General features: G+C 45.6%; 1 protein-coding gene and 1 pseudogene across 1 annotated transcript; one reads left to right on the plus strand and one right to left on the minus strand.

The window, feature by feature from the left end:
* Positions 1–7,834: 7,834 nt before the first annotated feature.
* On the minus strand, positions 7,835–8,898 carry LOC123171545 (BTB/POZ and MATH domain-containing protein 1-like). Its single transcript, XM_044589000.1, has one exon. It carries the CDS (start codon positions 8,860–8,862, stop codon positions 7,837–7,839), a length of 1,026 nt encoding a protein of 341 aa, XP_044444935.1. The 5' UTR covers positions 8,863–8,898; the 3' UTR covers positions 7,835–7,836.
* A 7,632-nt stretch (positions 8,899–16,530) lies between these two features.
* Positions 16,531–20,663, plus strand: part of LOC123171335 (cilia- and flagella-associated protein 251-like) — a 30,483-nt pseudogene continuing 26,350 nt past the window's right edge.

Consider the following 20,663-nt stretch of genomic DNA (forward strand, 5'->3'; position numbering starts at 1 on the left):
GTAGACATATCCCACATGAATGTTAGACAAATAATTTCAGATTTTTTTTAAATGTCTAAATTTTTTTTTTTGAGTTGATCTCAAGATCTCAACTAAATGTGCGATCTCATGCAAGTCCACCGGCGTGGCGCAGAGGCGCAGATCCATTGATGCCTCACGGGCGGTGCAGTGAAGGCGCGGCGCCACGCGTATGCCCGGCGACCACGCGGACGCCGCCCGCCCGCGACTGTAAAAAGCCTACCCCACGCCGGTGGACGCACACTTCCCCTCTCCTCTCCTCTCCTCTCCACTCCACCTCCGGCGCTCCTGCGTGCCTCCTCTCTTTCTCGCCTCTGCGCCACCATGTCGATGCGCCGCCTGGGCGCTGCTGATTTCCGCGGAGTCCGCGAGCGCCGCTCCGGCGTCTTCTCCTCCGAAATCTCGTTCGGCGAAAAACGAATCAGTCTCGGCACCTTCGACACCGCAGAGGAGGCGGCCCGTGCGTACGACGCGGCGGCGTGGCGCCTCTGGCGGCCTCGTTGGGATATGAATTTCCCCGACGTGTCGACGAGCCAGCACGCGTACGATCTCGCGCATCTCCCACGGCTTTTCACGGACGAGGATCGTCGTGACAACCGGAGGCGGCAGCGTCGCCTAGCGATCGCGGAGATGGACGTGGACGCCATGGCGGAGTGGCGCGAACGCTTCCCGCAGGACATCGTCAACGAGCGCCAATTTTACAAGCAACGGAGGACGGAGAGGGAGGCGAGGAGAAAGGAGCGAGCCGCCTATCGGGAGGACAAGCGTGCGCGGAAGCAGGCCGCTCAACTGAACACGTCGTCCTGGGACTCCGAGGACGAGCGGCATGCTGACGCCTACTTGCAGACGTCGGAGGAGGACATTACCGAGTCGGAGCCGGAAAATGACGAGTGGTTGAACTATCTATGTATCATTTTCATTATGTATGCTATGGTAAACTATCTATGTATCATTTTCAACTTGCCGGTGGCGTCGGCGAGGAAGGAGGCGAGCGAGGGGTGCGCTAGGGGCAATGACCAGCGGGCCCGGGAGGGGAAGTGCGCGGCGGTTGGGGGTTGAAAAATGAAAAATCGCCATGGGAGGGAGGGAATCGGGGACTGAGGGAACGCCCCCAACACCGATTGTATCGTCGGCGCGCCTTTAGGGGGCGATTTTTATGCGTGCTGGAAGGGCCAATGGCTGAAGATGCTATAAGAAATGGTAGTCTCCTGTCAAGTCCGGCTAATCCATCCAAGCCATCACCACTGTCTAATTAAGAGCTTGTCTCAAGCCACGTGGATCCTAACCGCAAGCCTCCTCCTATAGGAATGGTTTTCTATTCCTATGCGGGATTGATTTCTTTCTTCACCTTTGAAAGGATTTTGTTTTTTGCCTAGACTTAGTAGAAAAAAATACTATCATATGAACTAAATGACATCTCTTTCCCATTGGAATTAAGATACACGCCCTCTAGTTTGCTATTGTTAAATTGTGATCCAAATTCTACCGTATTGAACTAGACGTAGTACATACGGTGTGGGCCTTTGCGTACGAGTACAACTCGTTTACTTGTTCTATAAGGACTCCTATATATTGCCCCTCATATGTATACCCCATGTAGTCGCACCTAAGACGGCATGTCGTCTCGTGCTTGTAATACTCCTCCTTATAGTGATTACGCCTTCGTGCGTCCATGGTTTTCTTCCGCAAGGATTTCCACGTAAATATATGTGTGCTCTCGTGTCTCGTTTATCTCGTTATTATCTAACAAGTGGTATACAGATCCAAGTTCGAGATACTAGATTTGAGACGAGGGTTAGGGTTGCGGCCGCACGTACGTGACCAAGCGATCCGGCTTCAGATCGATTTCCGCTGCGACGTTGTACGAAGCCGAGACCGACAGGAGATTCCGCTGCGCACAGTGCAGATATCCATCGAGACGTCAATCTCTGCTGTCACCGGTTCAGTCGGTTTTGACTTTGATCTGCGAGCCGCCGCTTGTCCTCGCGGATATACGCGCGTCACGCGTGTGCCTGGCTACCGTGAAGGATCAAGTCCTGAGGTACAATCGATTTGCTTGTCTGCTGCTTCACGTCAAGCCTACCAAGCTGTTGCTGCTCCTACTCGCGTGAGATTACAAGGTTACAGTACCTAGTGCTAGTACTAGTACTACTCCGTGACCTACTAGTACTAGTTGGCTGAACTAGTACTATTGCCGTCGTATTGCTACGTCCACTGCTTATACAATATCCAGGTGCTATTTACTCTGTTTGTTTGACCGTTAATTAACTCTGTCCAGAATTTTTCTATCCGTTTGTACTACTTTGTATAACAGATTTATCTACTCATGGCTTTCATGAAGTACGATCTTCCGCCGCTGGACCGTGACACAAGGTTTACCCTATGGCAAGTCAAGATGCGGGCGTTGTTGGCACAGACCGACTATGATGAAGCACTGGATAGTTTTGGGAAGAACCGAATTCAAGATTGGACTGATGAGGAGAAAAGAATTGATTGTAAGGCCTTGTCACAAATTCAACTCCATTTGCATAATAATATTTTGCAGGAAGTTTTGAGCGAGAAAACTACCGCCGCTCTATGGTTAAAGCTAGAAGGGATTTGCATGACTAAAGATCTCACCAGCAAGATGCATCTCAAGCAAAAATTATTCCTGCACAGGTTACCCGAGGGAGGTAATGTTTTGAGTCATATTTCAGAATTTAAAGAGATTATATCTGATCTAGCTGCAATGGAGGTTAAGTATGAAGAGGAAGATACTGCTTTAATGTTACTTTGTTCACTGCCAAGTTCTTATACCAATTTTAGAGACACCATATTATACAGTCGTGATACTCTCACACTTAATGAAGTTTATGAAGTTTTGAACTCTAAGGAGAAGATGAAATTAATGATGCCTCATGATGGTTCAAGTACATCCCAAGCCGAGGGATTATCTGTTCGTGGCAGGACAAAGGAGAAGAACTCCAATAATGGAAACAGAGGCAAAAGTAAGAACGGCCACAGGGGCTGGTCGCAATCCAGAGACAAGAAATATTGCAGATATTGCAGGAGAGACGAACATGACATCTCAGAGTGTTTCAAGTTGCAGAATAAAGAAAAGAGGAAAGGTAACAAACAAGGTGAAAATTCTGCTAACGTTGCTCGTGATGATAGTTCCGATGATGCTTTTGTTGTTATTGCTGGATGTGCTGAGACCAATGATAAATGGGTACTTGACACCGCATGCACTTTTCATATGTGTCCACATAGAGATTGGTTTAATACTTTTGATTCCACTACTTCTGCTGGTTCCGTTTTGGGTTTTGATAATTCACCATGCAAGATTGAAGGCATAGGTTCTATTCGAATCAAGATGTTTGATGACATAATCAGAACTTTGACAGATGTTCGGTATATTCCGAAGATGAAGAGCAATCTTATTTCTATGAGTGCCCTTGATGCAAAGGGGTACAAGTATTCAGGTGGAGATAGTGTTTTGAAAGTCACCAAAGGTTTCCTTATTGTGATGAAAGGTGATTTAAGTTCGACCAATGGTCTTTATTACCTTTGAGGTTCTACCGTTTCAGGTAACGCTACTCCAGTTATTTCAAAGAATTCTGATTGTGATGCTACTAACCTTTGGCATATGCGTCTTGGACATATGAGTGAACTTGGTTTGGCAGAGTTAAATAAGAGAGGTCTTCTTGATAGATATGAACCTGGTAAATTGAAATTTTGTGAGCATTGTATCTTCGGCAAACACAAGAGGGTGAAGTTCAACACTTCGACTCATACAACTGAAGGTATTCTTGATTATGTCCATTCTGATTTATGGGGACCATCTCGCAGAAAGTCACTAGGTGGTGCTAGTTACATGCTGACTATTATTGATGATTATTTGAGAAAAGTTTGGCCTTATTTCTTGAAGCATAAATATGAAGCATTCTCAGATTTTAAGGAGTGGAAGATTATGATTGAGAGACAAACTGAAAAGAAGGTAAAAATACTTCACACTGATAATGGTATGGAATTTTGTTCTAACCAATTTAAGAATTATTGCAAGTCTGAAGGCATTGTCAGACATTACACCGTTCCTTATACTCCTCAACAAAACGGTGTTGCTGAGCGTATGAACATGACCATTATTTGCCGAGCCCGTTGCATGTTATCCAATGCAGGTTTGCATAGGCGTTTTTGGGCCGAGGCCGCTTCCACTGCTTGTTATCTCATTAACCGTTCACCATCTATTGCTCTTAATAAGAAAACTCCAATTGAGGTATGGTCTGGTTCACCTGCTGATTATTCACAGGTGAGAGTTTTTGGTTGCACTGCTTATGCTCATGTTGATAATGGAAAGTTGGAGCCTAGGGCTGTTAAGTGCATCTTTCTTGGTTATAAGTCTGGTGTTAAAGGTTTTAAATTGTGGAATCCTGAAACCCAGAAGGTGGTTATTAGCAGAAATGTTATCTTTAATGAACTATGTTACATGATGTTTCATCTACTAATGTTCCCGTTGAGAGTGAACAACAGCCTATTGTTCAGGAGCCTACTGTTCAGTTGGAGCATGTTATTGATTCAGATGATACATCTGGTAATGAAATTGTTGATGCACATGATGAAACCGTCGTTAATGATGATCATGTCACTCCCACTCCAAATCAGCCTATTGTTCCGCCCAGTTGGAATCTTGCACGTGACAGAGTTAGGCGGGGTATTAATAAACCTGACAGGTTAATTGAAGAGTGCAATATTGTTTCTTTTGCTTTATCTGTTGCAGAAGAAATTGAAGGTAATTCCGAGTCTTCTTCATATTCTGAGGCTATTATTTCGGGTGATAGTAATAAGTGGATGACTGTTATGCATGATGAGATGGAATCACTTGAAAAGAATGGCACTTGGGATTTAGTAAGATTACCTAGAGAGAAGAAACCTATTTGTTGCAAGTGGGTTTTCAAGAGGAAAGAAGGTGTTTCTCCTAATGATGAGACAAGATATAAAGCAAGGTTAGTTGCTAAAGGTTACAGTCAGATTCCAGGTATTGACTATAATGAAGTCTTTTCTCCTGTTGTGAAGCATAGCTCTATTCGCACTTTACTCAGTATTGTTGCCATGCATGATCTTGAGCTTGAACAATTGGATGTTAAAACTGCATTTTTTACATGGAGAATTAGAAGAGGATATTTATATGGAACAACCTGAAGGTTTTATTATTCCTGGAAAAGAAAAGCTTGTTTGTAACTTAAAGAAATCTCTTTATGGATTGAAGCAATCCCCGAGACAGTGGTACAAGAGATTTGACACCTTTATGCTCTCTCAAGGTTTCAAAAGGTCTAATTATGATAGTTGTGTTTATTTGAAAACTGTCAAAGATTCAACTATTTATTTGCTCCTTTATGTTGATGATATGCTTATTGCTGCAAAGAGTATGTCAGAGATTAATGAACTAAATAAGCAATTGAGTAATGAATTTGTGATGAAGGATTTGGGTGCAGCAAAGAAAATACTTGGCATGGAAATATCCAGAGATAGACCGTCTGGAAAAGTATATCTGGGTCTGAGAGGATATATTGATAAAGTTCTTCGTCGTTTTAATATGCATAATGCCAAGCCGGTAAGTACTCCGTTAGCTGCACACTTCAAATTATCATCAGCTTTATCTCCTAAGTCAGATGCAAATATTGAGTACATGTCGAGAGTTCCCTATTCGAGTGCAGTTGGTTCACTTGTGTATGCCATGGTTTGTTCTCGTCCGGATTTATCATATGCATTGAGTGTTGTCAGTAGATACATGGCTAATCCTGGAAAAGAGCATTGGAAAGCAGTTTAGTGGATTTTCAGATACCTGCGAGGTACTTCTAATGCTTTTTACAGTTTGGGAAAACTGTAGATGGACTTGTTGGTTTTGTTGATTCTGATTTTGCTGGTGATTTGGATAAGAGAAGATCACTCACAGGTTATGTTTTCATCATTGGTGGTTGTGCTATGAGTTGGAGAGCAACTTTGCAGTCTATTGTGGCTTGTTCCACTACTGACGCCGAGTATATGGCTATTTCTGAGGCATGCAAAGAAGCTATCTGGTTGAAAGGTTTATACACTAAGCTTTGTGGAGATTCATCTTGCCCTACCATATTTTCTGACAGTCAAAGTGCCATATATCTTACAAAGAATCCAATGTATCATGAGAGGACAAAGAACATTGATGTCAGATTTCATTATATTCGGGATGTTGTTGCTGAAGGCAATTTGAAGGTATGCAAGATAAGTACTCATGATAATCCTGCTGACATGATGACAAAGCCAATTCCGACCAATAAGTTTGAGCTTTGCTCAGGCTTAGTTGGTATTTCTCACTAGGTAGTCCTATGGACTTTGACGCACAAGGTGTTTATACTGATTTGGATGGAGTTATTCACTTTCTTTGACTACTGGAGAGAATTTGGATCAAGGTGGAGATTGTTAAATTGTGATCCAAATTCTACCGTATTGGACTAGATGTAGTACATACGGTGTGGGCCTTTGCGTTGGTACCGAAGCATACGAGTACAACTCGTTTACTTGTCCTACAAGGACTCCTATGTGTTGCCCCTCATATATATACCCCATGTAGTCGCACCTAAGACGGCATGTCGTCTCGTGCTTGTAATACTCCTCCTCATAGTGATTGCGCCTTCGTGCGTCCGTGGTTTTCTCCCGCAAGGGTTTTCACGTAAAAATCTGTGTGCTCTCGTATCTCGTTTATCTCGTTATTATCTAACAGCTATGATATCCTATTCTATGAACAAAAGGAGGTCATAGGAGTTGTTTGGTTCCTAGTCACACCTTACCACACCCCAAAATATTCAAGTTAGGTGGCTGTTTAGTTTTTGGCACACCTAAGCCAGGATTCTATCATAGACACAAGAAATGTCAAAAGATTCCCTTTGGCAAGCAGAAGTGTGGTTAAAAATTTGAGCACAAAGAAGGCAAGTTCGTAAAAAAAACATGGCAAAGTATGGAATACTTAGCAACCACACCCGCAAAAAAAAATGAGCCACCAAATAAATAAACACCCTTATTCCGACGCGAGGGCTCCGTGTCGCCCTCTTGCCTTCACTACACAACCCTAAAATGCTAGCAAGAGGGCAACCCTTCTCAACCTGCCAACGAGATCCAGGATCCACCTAGCTACTTGCTGGATAAGCATGTAGTGATTCTTCCCTATTCTTGAAAAACCCTTGATACTCTGAATATACAAGCAGAAATCACGGATGTTTGGGAAAAAACTGCCAACATGAATCTAGCAAGATTTTCACAGAATATATTTGTCTTCAACCTAAAACAAGGCGGGATTAAAATATGAATGGAACCATGTAGAACTGCTAGCTGCATTTAGAATAGATCGGTCTTTAATCCTTTTTCTAACTCTGATTGGTGGATAGCCTTCAAGTCCAATTATACAGTACCCCAGTTTGAAAAATCAAAAACCTGTTGCTATGACGCACTATGAAACCGTTTTCATCAAGTCTTGTCTGGTTCCAAAAGAACTAAACAAGCAGCTGCAGTCTTGTATGCAAAAACAACAGGGGAATATGCATGGGGATAACAAAACAAGCCTGGCAAGAGATGATTTTGCACAAAACAAGCATTTAGCATGTACTAAAATCCACCAACTAAAGGAGAAAATGCAGGCGTGCAGTAATTGCTCAGAACATACATAGAACTAGGATAAATGCCATCATCAGCCGACAGACATGCATCATTCAGTTCTACATCATCATAATGAAGTTCTAGTAAATCAAGCATCAAAAGGAAGTAACAAAATGCATAGACTCGTTGAACTTCAGCACCCACAGCTTGCCTTCAGTACCTTCTCCCACGCATAGACAGGAGAATGCTAGTAAGTGCTGAAGGGCAGCTTGCCTCCAGATGCCTATACCCCTCCGTCGCAACCACGGCGTCAAAGACTGCAGGAGTGCTGATGATGAACTCGATGCACTTGGTCTTGAGGTGCGAGCAGTTGTGCTGTTCAGCCAATGCCAGAGTCGTCGCCGCTGTGTCGATGGTGATGCCACCAGAGAGCTTGCCCTCGCAGAGGACTTTGAGCCTATCCAGCCCGTACCTGTCAGCAGCCGCAAGAAGATGCTGAGCCATCGGCGCCACAGCCTGCAGCTCATGGTCAAGTTCAGGCACGGTGTCGGTGTAGAGGAAGTGCAGCATGGCCTTGAATGCTGCCGGCTCCATGTCCTCGATCACAACATTTGGAGAACTTGCCTCCCTCATGTGTCCGAAGAACTCTGCCATCAGGACAGGGGACCTGGCAGCGAGAATGAGCTTGTGAGCAAGGAAGGACTCACCGGAGACGAGGAACGTGACATCGGCTCCCGTACCACTCCGCAGGAGCTCACCGAAGTGCAAGTGCAAGTTCGAGGTGGGCACGGGCACTGAGGTTGGCACTTCCGGCAGATCCTTCAGAATTGTGATGGTGCACTGCACAGTCAAATGATCGTCACTCGAACGGCTAGGCACTGGTAGATCGACTTTATTCACGAGGTAGACTTGTTGTGTGCAGTCATTTGGACGCTTGAATACATCAGACGTTCGCCTCTCTTGGGATAATCCATCCAGCCCTGGATGTACGAGGAGATAGCCCAGACTCGCCCTCACGTTGCATGTGGCGTCGGCATCACTGAGGAACATAAGCTTGAGCCATACCGCCGAAAAATACGAGGGAAAGCAATGGAGTTCCCACTCGTACCCATCGACGTCCCACCTAAATTTGAAGCACTCGTCGTGGCCCATGGTGCTGGACACCAAGCTGAAACCGTCGATCCTGAACAGCCGCACAGAACGCACGGTAGTGGTGGCGTTTGTGCAGGCACTGGCCATGGCCAAGGCTGGGGAAGTGGAGGATGGGAATGCTGAGGACTGAGGAAGCGGAGGTTGGGGGTGAGAAGATAATGGTGGAGCGGCGCACCTTAAAACCAGCGAGGCTGTGACTGTGACTCCTCGGGTAAAGAGGCCGGAATGCACGCCATTGGGCGGCGCAGGTTGGAAACAAGCGATATCAATGAAAGAACAGAATACCGGCGACCACCGTCCACGACCACCTGTCAGCCGCTCCGTTTGCCTTCCCGATGAGTCGTACGCAGTGGCCCACACATCCACAGCGCGCGGCTCGATCTCCAAGCAGAGCACTGCGCGTGTAGCCATGGCCTCCGTGGAGTAGTACTCCATACTCCTAGTACGAGTAGAGTGCAAAGTGCAAACGGTGCGGATACCCGATAAGGTCGATGGGTTCCAACGATGTTTTAGGCCACAGCACAAGCTTTACGAAGGGTTTGCTAGGCAAATGGCTCGAAGCGAGTATACTGGCTTGTGCATGCTCAGATTCGACCAACAGAGTGCTCTCTCTACTGTCTTTTCATAGTACACCCTCCTTTCATCTATACAGGGCCTAATGCGTTTTTCGAGGCTAACTTTGACCAAATGTTAGAGTAATAATATATGACATGCAACTTACACAAAACATACGGTCAAATTCGTACGTGAAAGGAGCTTCCAATGATATAGTTTTCATATTATACATCTCATGTACTATTAATCTTGTCAATAGTCAAAGGCGGTTTTGAAAAACGCATTAGGCATGGAAGGAGGGAGTAACTGAAATTGCTGGCCGTTTTTCTAATCCTCGACAAGTGCGTAATCGCATTGCTATGCTTAAGCCTTTACTAAACAAAACCCCTGACGATATGCAAACGTTAACCGTTTGGCATACTCAATTCCGGAGAGTACATCCACTTTTGAAACAGTCACACGTAATGATCCAAGAATAGACTATGATCAACCATATAGAAGCAGAAAAAGTGTAAACAGTTCTTATACTTAACCAGGAGGCCATTTCATGTGCAGATGGACTGATTGACCTGTGAACATAAATATGGTGCACCATTACCACCATAGATGCTGAAAATACTGTATGAGCTTCCTTGCATGATGCATCCTTCTGTTTTGCTGTTTACGATGACGAGGAGTCCATCTGCTTCACCTTCCATCCTATTAGATGCGGAAGAACAGGCATCTAAAAAGGAGCCTGAGCAGAAATTGTGCTCGCTTCTCAAAGAGGAAGAGCTGAAATGGACACTTAGAGCTAAAGTGCGGCAGGTCGTCCAAGGGGACGACATTGCCCAAATTTTCCATATGATCGCTAATGGAAAACACAGAAAAAAGAAAAATTTCCAGCTTGAGCAGGACGAGGGTACAATTGTAGAAAATGAGAACCTAAAATTGTGTATCACTAATTACTATAAACAATTGTTTGGTGCTCCTGAGGATAATTTTGTGTCTCTCGACAAGCACATGGTTGGGAATATACCTCAGCTCGGGACAGATGAGAATGAGATTTTATTGGCACCATTCACGGAGAAAGAGGTGTTTGAGGCAATATCACAGATGAAGAATATAAGGCATGAAATACAGCGTGTATAAGTAGACCCTGCAACATGTTTTACAACAAACATTAATTTTCTACTTATGAAATATTAAACGTGTATATAAAAAAAGTTCATGATGTATATGAAAAATGTACATTCTGTATGAAAAAAATAAGAGATAAAAAACGTATACTTAACCAAAATCATATATTGGAAAAATCTTAGCCATAAAAAAAGTTTCAAATGTTACAAAAGATGTATTGTGTGTGTGTGAAACAATAGGCATAAAAACATATATTATATGATAATGTTTTAATCATGTATTTAAACATGTGTAACAAAGTGTTCCTTATGTATAAGTAAAAAGTATAGTGTATATAAAAAGGTAGACATCAACACCATATATTTGACAAAAACTTTAATCGCGAATTTAAAAATGTCCAACGTGTACACAAAATTGTCTCTGTAGTTTTTTGAAAAAATGTTTTGTACCATACAATAAATCTTTAACACGTATTCTTACATATATTCCTAACATGTGTCTAAATTTTTTTAATCATGTACTTAAAAAATATTACGCATGTACGCGAAAAATGTATAACTTGTATTTAAAAAGTCCACATCTATTCTTTTTGCGAATGAAAGTCAACATGTATATAAAAAATAAAAATAAAAACTATAAAGAAACCAAAAGAACCGACGTAAAAAGATAAAGAACTGCAGAGAAGAAAAACAAAAACAAAAAAGAAGAGTATAGGGAAACCAAGCAGGAAAAATAAAAAAAATAAACAGAAAAGAAATTAACGAAGCAAAGCACACCAAACGAATAAACCAGAGCACAAATAGGAAACACTCGATACTTGCGCACGCAGAAAATACTCTTGCCGGACGAGACAGGATTCTAAAAATTCCCACAATGAGCCATAAGTCTATACCTGAGATTATTTTGGTGGAGCTTTCAGCTTTTGTGCAATTAGCCTTTGCAACGTGCTTTATAAGATTGCATCAAAGGTGATCTATAACCGTTTGGAGCTAGTTTTGCCACAGATTATTTTGGAGGAGCGGTCAGCTTTTTCCCAGGCAGGTTAATCGCTGATAATATCATCATGGCTTTTTCTTTTTTGGAAATAGAGGCGTACCCCCGGCCTCTGCATCATAATGATGCATGCAGCCATCTTATTAAAAGTTCGCAAAGTATCATCAAGGCTTATGAGTGCCTAAAGTTTATGAAGAGGAATAAGGTAAAGAAATACCAATCCTTTGCATTGGCGCTAGACATGTCGAGGCCTATGGTTGGGTGGAGTGGCCCTACCTAGAAGCTATAATGCTTAAATTGTGGTTTATAGAAAGATGGGTAAGCATTGTCGTGAGTTTGGTTAGCACAGCAAAAAATTCAGTGATGTTTAATGGGAAGAAACTTGAGGAATTCAAGGCTCACAAGGAATCAGACAAGAGGACCCTATATCGGCATACTTTTCCGTATTTGTAGCAAAGGGCATGTCATGTATTTTGAAATTAAGAAGAGTCATCAAATTTCCATGGCCTACAAGTGGCTGCCTCGACACCATCTGTGAACCATCTTTTATTCGCTGATTACAACCTTCTATTTTTCAAGGAAAATAGTATGGGACCTACCAAGGTGAACCAGGTTTTGGAAATGTACTCTCAAGCTTTTGATCAATGCATGAACTACTCTAAATCCTCTATTTATTTCAGCAAAGGAGTGCAAGAGAATATCCAGAATGGTATAAAAGATTTGCTTAACATCTGAAACAAAACTTTAAATGAGAAATATTTGGGGATGCCATATGATATTAGGAGTTCCAAAAACCGTGCGTTTAAATATCTTAAAGACCTTATATGGAGAAAAATACATGAGTGGATTGAGGATACCACGTCTGCTGCAAGCAAGGAAGTGTCAGTGATGGTATCCTGGACCAGGGGTACTTACCATGTCTACTCCTGGCCAGGTGGGTCGGGCCGAACCCCCTTTATTGGTTCCGTCCTGGGCCACTTAGACAACCCATGATGCATACAAGGGATATTCCACAAGACTTGGCATACAAGATGAGGGCTCCTCTACACTAACGTAGCCTAGTAGGACTACTCTTATCGTAGACCTCCAATAAATTATATAAGCCGAGGCTAGGCTAGTCGATAGATCATTAGAATGCTACACAACAATCTCGTGGTAGACACATGTACTCTGTACTATACCCCAATACAATAAACACAAGAAATACGTAGCATATTATCTCTTCGAGAGAACCGGAACCTGGGTAAAATCCATGTGTCCTTGTCCGGTCGTTCAAAGATGCATAGCTTAGGCCCTCTATGTAGGCCAAAAGAGGTGCCAAATTTACTTTTCTTTCTTTGGGCACCGTTGTCCTCCATTGCCCAACCAATGCCACACAAAAAATTATTCGCACTCGAGCACCTACTTCGATGCCAAACTGACAAAGCAGCAAACAATTGCTCTCGGTGGAGCACCCAAGGAAGCAAGTAGCCTAAAGGTAGTCTCGTAAGTAAGCAGTTGATGACTCACTTGAGTTTTTTAATTCACGTAGGGGTCCCACGTTTTTCAAGCTAGGAACACACACATTGTGAGGCCGGTGCCAAACAACTTTTTTAGGGCATCGCTACCCAGCTAGCAATAGTTTAATGCATTGGGCATCGACCACATTGTGGAAGGCCTTAGGATCCCTATCTCGAGATCTGCCGGATTTGGCTTCGTCTGTGGTGGCCCATAGAGGTCCTGCTAGGCGACTGTCACGGTTCGATGGGAGTAAAAATCAACCATCAGATGATATTTTTTTAGTTAGATCTGTTCCATGCAATTATCATTTTTGCAAACTATTTCTACCGGTTCGCTACTTTGTTCGCAGAACTAAAATTAGGTCACAACTTAACGGGCAACGGTTCTTGGTGGGTAATCGAATCACAATGTTCGGAAGCGAGATCACTTCTCCATCGATCCGAGCACACACAGGCGCTTGTGGAGATCCATTGCTCTATTAAAGTCCCAATAGCTGCCATAGACCGGACCAACACAGAATTCAGCGAAGTTCGGACATGATTTATATAAAACAGATGATATTTCATTCATTTAACTAAAATTTTCAATCAAAACTAGGACGCTAAATTGTAGCGGGCGGTGACCTTATACGCATGGCCACCCTACCCGGCCACACCGTCGGCGCTGTCCATGTCGTTAAAACATTGTTCTTAATGAGATGAGGCAACCCTTTTGGCTCAGTTTAAAAAAAGATAGCACATGTACAAACACCACAACCATTTTCTTGCCCCAGGAAAAAAATTGTTGATAAACATACACCAATAACTTATGTGTAAATAGTATAGTAATATATGCATCACAGACCCGGTAACATACGCACAAAACATCATGATAACTTTTAACTAGGAAAAAAGTGGCTGAAAACATACTCACGTAACTTCTATATAATATCACGAAAATATATACACCGTACACGTGAGAACTCACGCACAAACACTGTGGTAATGTTTTGGACCTGAGAAAAAGGTTGTTGAACCACCTCCCAAACTATCCCTCTGACCCCTCATACCACTAGTTCTTCTCGTTCAAGTCCTTAATTAACGAAGTTCATAACATATTCCCCCAGTTGTCTCTAAAAAAACATACTCCCCTAGTTTCATTAATATTTTGAGGTGGACCAGACTTTCCTAGACTGACATCTAGGACCGAGTGCTATCAACCTTTTTATTTTCTTTAGATCGAGTATGTATCAAAATGGGCTATGGCACGCCTTGCTGATAAGTCTCAAACGTATCTATAATTTTTGGATTAATTATCCTTTTGCCCTCAGTGGTGTCCATGTGCTCAGTTTTGCCCTCTGATGCGAATTGTGCTCAGTTTTGCCCCTAGTCCATGCACAAGAACTATGACAAGGACAAACGGCCATATTTGAGTCCATTCCGTCCGCCGGCGTTAGTGGTTGTGGGTCCGGAGCTTACACGTGGGACCGCGTGGACGTGGGTCCGGAGCTGACATGTAGGCCCGTGCAACTAAATCCCCAAATCATTCGTAGGATTCTAGCTCACTCTGCCCATCCGCCGGCCGGCTGTCCTGCGCCGTCGCCGCCACCTGCGCTGCGGCCAGCACCTGCCCCGCCACCAGCTGCACGGCCTGCTCCGCCGCTACCGTCCTACGCCCACGCTCCACGGCTACCTGCGACGCCCGCCACCTTCCTGCGACGCCACGGGTGGGGCGCCCGCCACCTACTCGACCCGCGGCGCGGCCTCCTTCCGTGCGCCCGGCCGGAGCGCTCAAAGGTGGGGGGCTGCTGGAGTTATTTGAACTAGGAGGAAGAACCCTAGGGCGAAATGGCGAGCAGCGGCGACCCCGGAGTATTTGGCGAGGCAGGCATCGGGTCGGAGATCCGCCGCGTCCACGACTGGGTTCCCGAGGGGTAAGTCTCGCCTCTTGTTTAGATTGAGCTTATTTGTGCATTTGAACACTCGATTCGAGTAGGTTTCCCCAATTAGTGTGTTGATTGCATCTCTGTTTTTGCCGGTTAGGATGGAGTTGCGGTTTGCTTTCATGGTGCATATTAGAAGGGACCGGTACATGTTCGATGCAAAGGATAAGAAGAAATACCAAGGAGGTTTTGATTATCGGTTGCCAATGGCTAGTAATTGGAGTTTCAGACAATTTGGGGAGGTAATTTGTAGCCAATATCCTTGGGGTTTGCTCGATGAAGTGGTATACAAATACTATGATGGGGAAAAGAAATGGGTGACAGTTAGTAATGATGAAGAGCTAGCTACCATGTTTGTTAGGCATAAAGAGAAATATAATTTTCATGTGAGGCTGCAAGTTGATGTGCTTGAGCAGGCATTTGGACCTAGGATGACCGGTGCAACATCTCGGGGAGAACCAAGTCGTCGTAATGGCATCTCTAGCCAGAACAGTTCAGTTGGTGCACGGCAACGTGGTGGCTCGACAAGTGTGGGCAACAGCAGTAGGGTCCCCCTTGAAGTGGAGCCTGATGACTATAATTCTGGGGTTGATGAAGAGAACACTACTGGAATCAGCTAATTTGCCATCTGCCAGCTCTTTGCCGTCTGCTAGCTGACGGCAAAGAAGCTCTTTGCCATCAGCTACCAAAAAGCGGACGGCAAAGAAATGGCAGACGGCAAAGAAGCCCTTTGCCATCTGCCAGCTCTTTGCCGTCTGCTAGCAGACGGCAAAGAATCTTTGCCGTCCGCTGGTGGACGGCAAAGAGGGAGGTGGCCCCCACCCCCCGCCCGTTTGAAAAAAACTTAACGCCCCACCTCTTTGCCGTCCGCCAGCGGACGGCAAAGAGGCAAAAAGGCGGACGACAAAGATTGGCGGACGGCAAAGAGCCGAGTACCTAACGGCCCGTACCCCCCCGCCCGTTACGCTCTGTTCTCTCCTCTCTCTCCTCCCCGACGCGCCCCGCCACCGTGCACATCCCGCCCGCCCGCCGCCGCCGCCCGCCGCCACCCCGGCCCTCGCCGCCCGCCGCCGCCCCGTCGCCCCGCCACCCGCCGCCCCCACCCCTCCGCCTCCCACCCCTCCGCCCGTCGCCCCCTTCTCCCCGTCGCCCCTCCGCCCCGTCGCCCCCCCACCCGCCGCCCGGCGCCGCCCCGTCACCCCCTCCGCCCCGTCGTCCCCCACCCCTCCGCCCCGTCGCCCCCCACCCCTCCGCCCCGTCGCCCCCCTCCGCCCCGTCGCCCCCACCCCTCCGCCCGGCCAGCGCCACCCAGCCGCCCCTCCGTCGGCGGCGCCCCCCGCCGCCCCTCCGTCGGCGAGCGCCCCTCCGACGCCCCTCCGTCGGCGAGCGCCCCACCCTGCCGCAGGTGAGCCCCACCCCTCTTCTCCTTTTTTTCTGTTTTTTCTGTTTTTTTAGTTTAGTTTAGTTTTTTAGTTTTAGATTTTTAGTTTTAGATTACTTTTAGTTTAGTTTTAGATTTAGTTTATTTTAGTTTTTTAGTTTTAGATTTTTTTTTCTGTTTTTTCTGTTTTTTAGTTTAGATTACTTTTAGTTTAGTTTTAGTTTTGTTTTAGGTTACTTAGTGGTAGGTTAAAGAAGAGGAAAAAGGAGAAGAAGAAGAAGAAGAAGAAGAAGAAGAAGAAGAAGAAGAGGAGGAGGAGGAGGAGGAGGAGAAGAAAGAAGAAGAAGAAGAAGAAGAAGAGGAGGAGGAGGAGGAGAAGAAAGAAGAAGAAGAAGAAGAAGAAGAAGAAGAAGAAGAAGAAGAAGAAGAAGAAGAAGAAGAAGAAGAAGAAGAAGAAGAAGAAGAAGAAGAAGAAGAAGAAGAAGAAGAAGGAGGAGGAGGAGGAGGAGGAGGAGGAGGAGGAGGAGGAGGAGGAGGAGAAGGAGGAGAGGAGGAGGAGGAGGAGGAGGAGGAGGAGGAGGAGGAGGAGGAGAAAGAAGAAGAAGAAGAAGAAGAAGAAGAAGAAGAAGAAGAAAGAGGAGAGGAGGAGGAGAAGAAAGAAGAAGAAGAAGAAGAAGAAGAAGAAGAAGAAGAAGAAGAAGAAGAAGAAGAAGAGAAGAAGAAGAAGAAGAAGAAGAAGAAGAAGAAGAAGAAGAAGAAGAAGAAGGAGGAGGAGGAGGAGGAGGAGGAGGAGGAGGAGGAGGAGGAGGAGAAGGAGGAGAGGAGGAGGAGGAGGAGGAGGAGGAGGAGGAGGAGAAAGAAGAAGAAGAAGAAGAAGAGAAGAAGAAGAAGAAGAAGAAGAAGAAGAAGAAGAAGAAAGAGGAGAGGAGGAGGAGGAGGAGAAAGAAGAAGAAGAAGAAGAAGAAGAAGAAGAAGAAAGAGGAGAGGAGGAGGAGGAGGAGGCGAAAGCTAGAGGAGAGGAGGAGAAGAAGAAGACCACCGACACCCCGACCCCGACCACCGACACCCCGACACCTGACACCCCGACCACCGACACCCCGACCTCGACGACCGACACCCCCACCCCGACACCTGACACCCCGACCCCGAGACCCCGAGCCTGACCCGACACCCCGACCCCGACACCGACACGGCACCCCGACCCCGACCCGGCACCCCGACCCCGAGACCCCGACCCCGACCCCGACCCCGACACCCCGACCCCGAGCCTGACCCGACACCCCGACCCCGACACCGACACGGCACCCCGACCCCGACCCGACACCCCGACCCCGACCCCGACACGGCACCCCGAGACCGACACGACACCCCGACCCCCGCACCTCCCGAAAAGGTGTTCTTTGGCCTTCCAGAAGCCGACGGGGTCATATATTTGTGAATTATTAGTTAGGTCATATATCTTTCGATTTTGTTATGAAAAACATCATATATAATTGTGTTGATCGGGTAGTTTTAAATGTGCAGTTGTTTCATCGCTACGAGGTTTGGTGTTCGACGACCTCGCCGTGCGTTTGACGAGCTCTGCCCCTTCGTTCGTGGGTGAGCACAAATGACATGTCCTCCTCCCCCATTAATTATTTGATCTATTCCGATGAAACTTGATAGCTAGCTACATATGTGTCTTGAATCATCAGTATGCGTAACCAATATGTGTCTCCCGTTCGAAAGCGTCATAGTTATAAATATGCATGCATTTGCATATTTATAACCCCTATTCTTTCGAATTGTCCAACGCTATCCATGGACAGCCCGAGTATGTTTAGATTGGGTTCGTTTTCCCATATGCTTTGCTGCGGATCCGACGCATAAATTTCGTCAGTGCCTCCCCTGTTGTTCTCCGGGTACACATCCTCTCTGTTTATTGCAGAGACGTGTATCAGGAGAACAGCGGGGAGGTGCTGCCGAAATTTTGCGTAGGATCCGGAGCATAGCATGGGAAAATGAACCCAATCTAAACATACTTGGGTGGGATTAGGACCTATCATTACCTATTAGAGTGTAGGTTGCATGGACGTAATAAAATTGACAAAGTAGATCAACTGATGAATATATACATGGTGAATTATATATATATATTTGTTGTGTGTCTAGTAGCTCTGAAAGTCAAGATGAGTGATCGTGCGTGGATGTACACCGGTCACACTGGTCAGAACAAATGGAGCACTGAATGGTTCACAAAAACCAAGGGGTTTGTGCGAGCCGCATTTGCAAATGGCCAGAGGAAAACCTGGTGCCCCTGTTTACGGTGCGGCAATTGGGAAAAGAGGACAGAGGCTGAAATGGGCAAACACCTGCAGAAGAGTGGTTTTACGCCCGATTATACGGTGTGGACATTTCATGGTGAGTCTGCCCAACGTGACCGAGCTGAGGTGGATCGTCGTCGCACCGACGAGCATGGTACCAGGATGGAAAACATGGTGCAAGACTTTGATGATGCTCGGGATTCGGACGAGGAGATGGTGGAATCTGCAAAGGCCTTCAATGAAATGTTGGAGTCTTCAAAACGTCTGCTCCATGAGCACACTAAGCTTTGTCAGTTGGATGCCATCTCACAAGTAATGACTCTGAAGGCTCAGTTCAACTTGGGCAGAGAATGCTACAATGCAATGATGACAGTATTTGGACGCTTTCTACCCAAAGGCCATGTAATGCCTGCAAACCTGTACCAGTCGGACAAAATCCTCCGTGCACTGAAGATGCCCTATGATAAGATACATGCCTGTGAGAAAGGATGTATCTTGTTTAGGCTTGACTATGCGGACTTGAACTATTGTCCCAATTGCAAGTCTTCCAGGTATGTTGTGGTAGACAACGGTATGGGTGAGAAGACACAGACCAAAATCCCCGTTAGTGTTCTTCGGTATATGCCAATCGTACCAAGACTTCAACGTCTTTTCATGGTCGAAGAGACGGCCAGACAGATGACATGGCACAAAATGGGCAAAAGAACCGAACTATATGCAGATGGGAATCTGATGATTGTACACACATCGGATGGTGTTGCGTGGAAAAAGTTTGATGAATTACATGGTGACAAAGCGGCAGATCCGAGGCATCCTCGAGTCGGCATCAACACGGATGGGTTCAGTGTGTTTGGTATGACGGCAGCCCAATACAGTTGTTGGCCCGTATTTGTCTTTCCACTCAATCTCCCCCCCGGACAGATTATGCAAAGAAAGAACATTTTCCTGACGTTGATAATTCCAGGGCCCAACTATCCGGGGAAAAATATGAATGTGTACATGCAACCGCTTAAGGACGAATTGCAGGAAGCCTGGGATAATGGGTTCAAGACATACGATGCCTATAGCAAACGGAACTTCATAATGCGTGTCTGGTACATGTACTCGACGCATGACTTGCCGGCGTATGTGCTATTCGTTGGCTGGTGTGTGCATGGAAGGTTCCCGTGCCCCACATGCAAGGGAGCTCTTGAGTTTCGTTGGCTTCAGGCTAATTTGTAGGCGGCTATCCCGGTTTCATTCGCTAATTTGTGCGTAATGCAACAATCCTTTCATATTAAACTTGTAGGCTAATTCAGAGTCTATGGACGCCGAATTGAGACAAGTCGCTAATGGTTTTGACTATAAGGTCCGTTCATTTGACAAATACGACATCAACGGGTATCGCTTTCGTACCTATGGCAAAGAGCTATCTATGGCCGACCGAAAGTCTACAAATTGTTGTGTATCTGCTATTGGCGAAGGAGGTATCGAGTATTATGGGAGAGTTGAAGCAATTTATGAACTTCTATTCTATGGTGAAAACCCACCGAATGTCGTAGTCTTCAAATGTTATTGGTTTCAGCCGAAGGAGACTAGAAGGACTCATGAACATATAGGGCTAGTTGAAATCAACCAAAGCACCCATTTAGATGTTCCTGATGTCTATATTACGGCTCAACAGGCGACCCAAGTATTCTATCTACCGTGGGCCTGCCAAACTAATCCAAATATGAAAGGTTGGGATGTCGTTTATGAAGTGCCGCCACGTGCTAGACTATCTCCCCCAAAGGAAGAGGATTATGAACCTCACATTAACCCAGACACATATGAAGGAGAATTCTTCCAAGAGACACGTCTTTCCAAAAAGCGTTTCAAGAACCGCTATACTTCACCCCAAAACATTGAAGTAGACAGCGACAGTGAATCCGACATCACCCCAGAGGAGGAACAAGAAGAGCCGGAACAAGAAGAGGTTACTGCTGCGGATGACCTGTCATTGCTTGACCGATTACGTCAAGGTGGCCTTGCACATGTTGATGCCACTGAACCCTATGAGCCCGTCATTGATTATAGTGATGATGATGATTATGCATTTATTGATGATACTGATCGAGATTATTAGTAGTGTCAGGTA

This window comes from Triticum aestivum, chromosome 7D (genome assembly GCF_018294505.1).
Source record: "Triticum aestivum cultivar Chinese Spring chromosome 7D, IWGSC CS RefSeq v2.1, whole genome shotgun sequence".
Lineage (NCBI taxonomy): Eukaryota > Viridiplantae > Streptophyta > Magnoliopsida > Poales > Poaceae > Triticum > Triticum aestivum.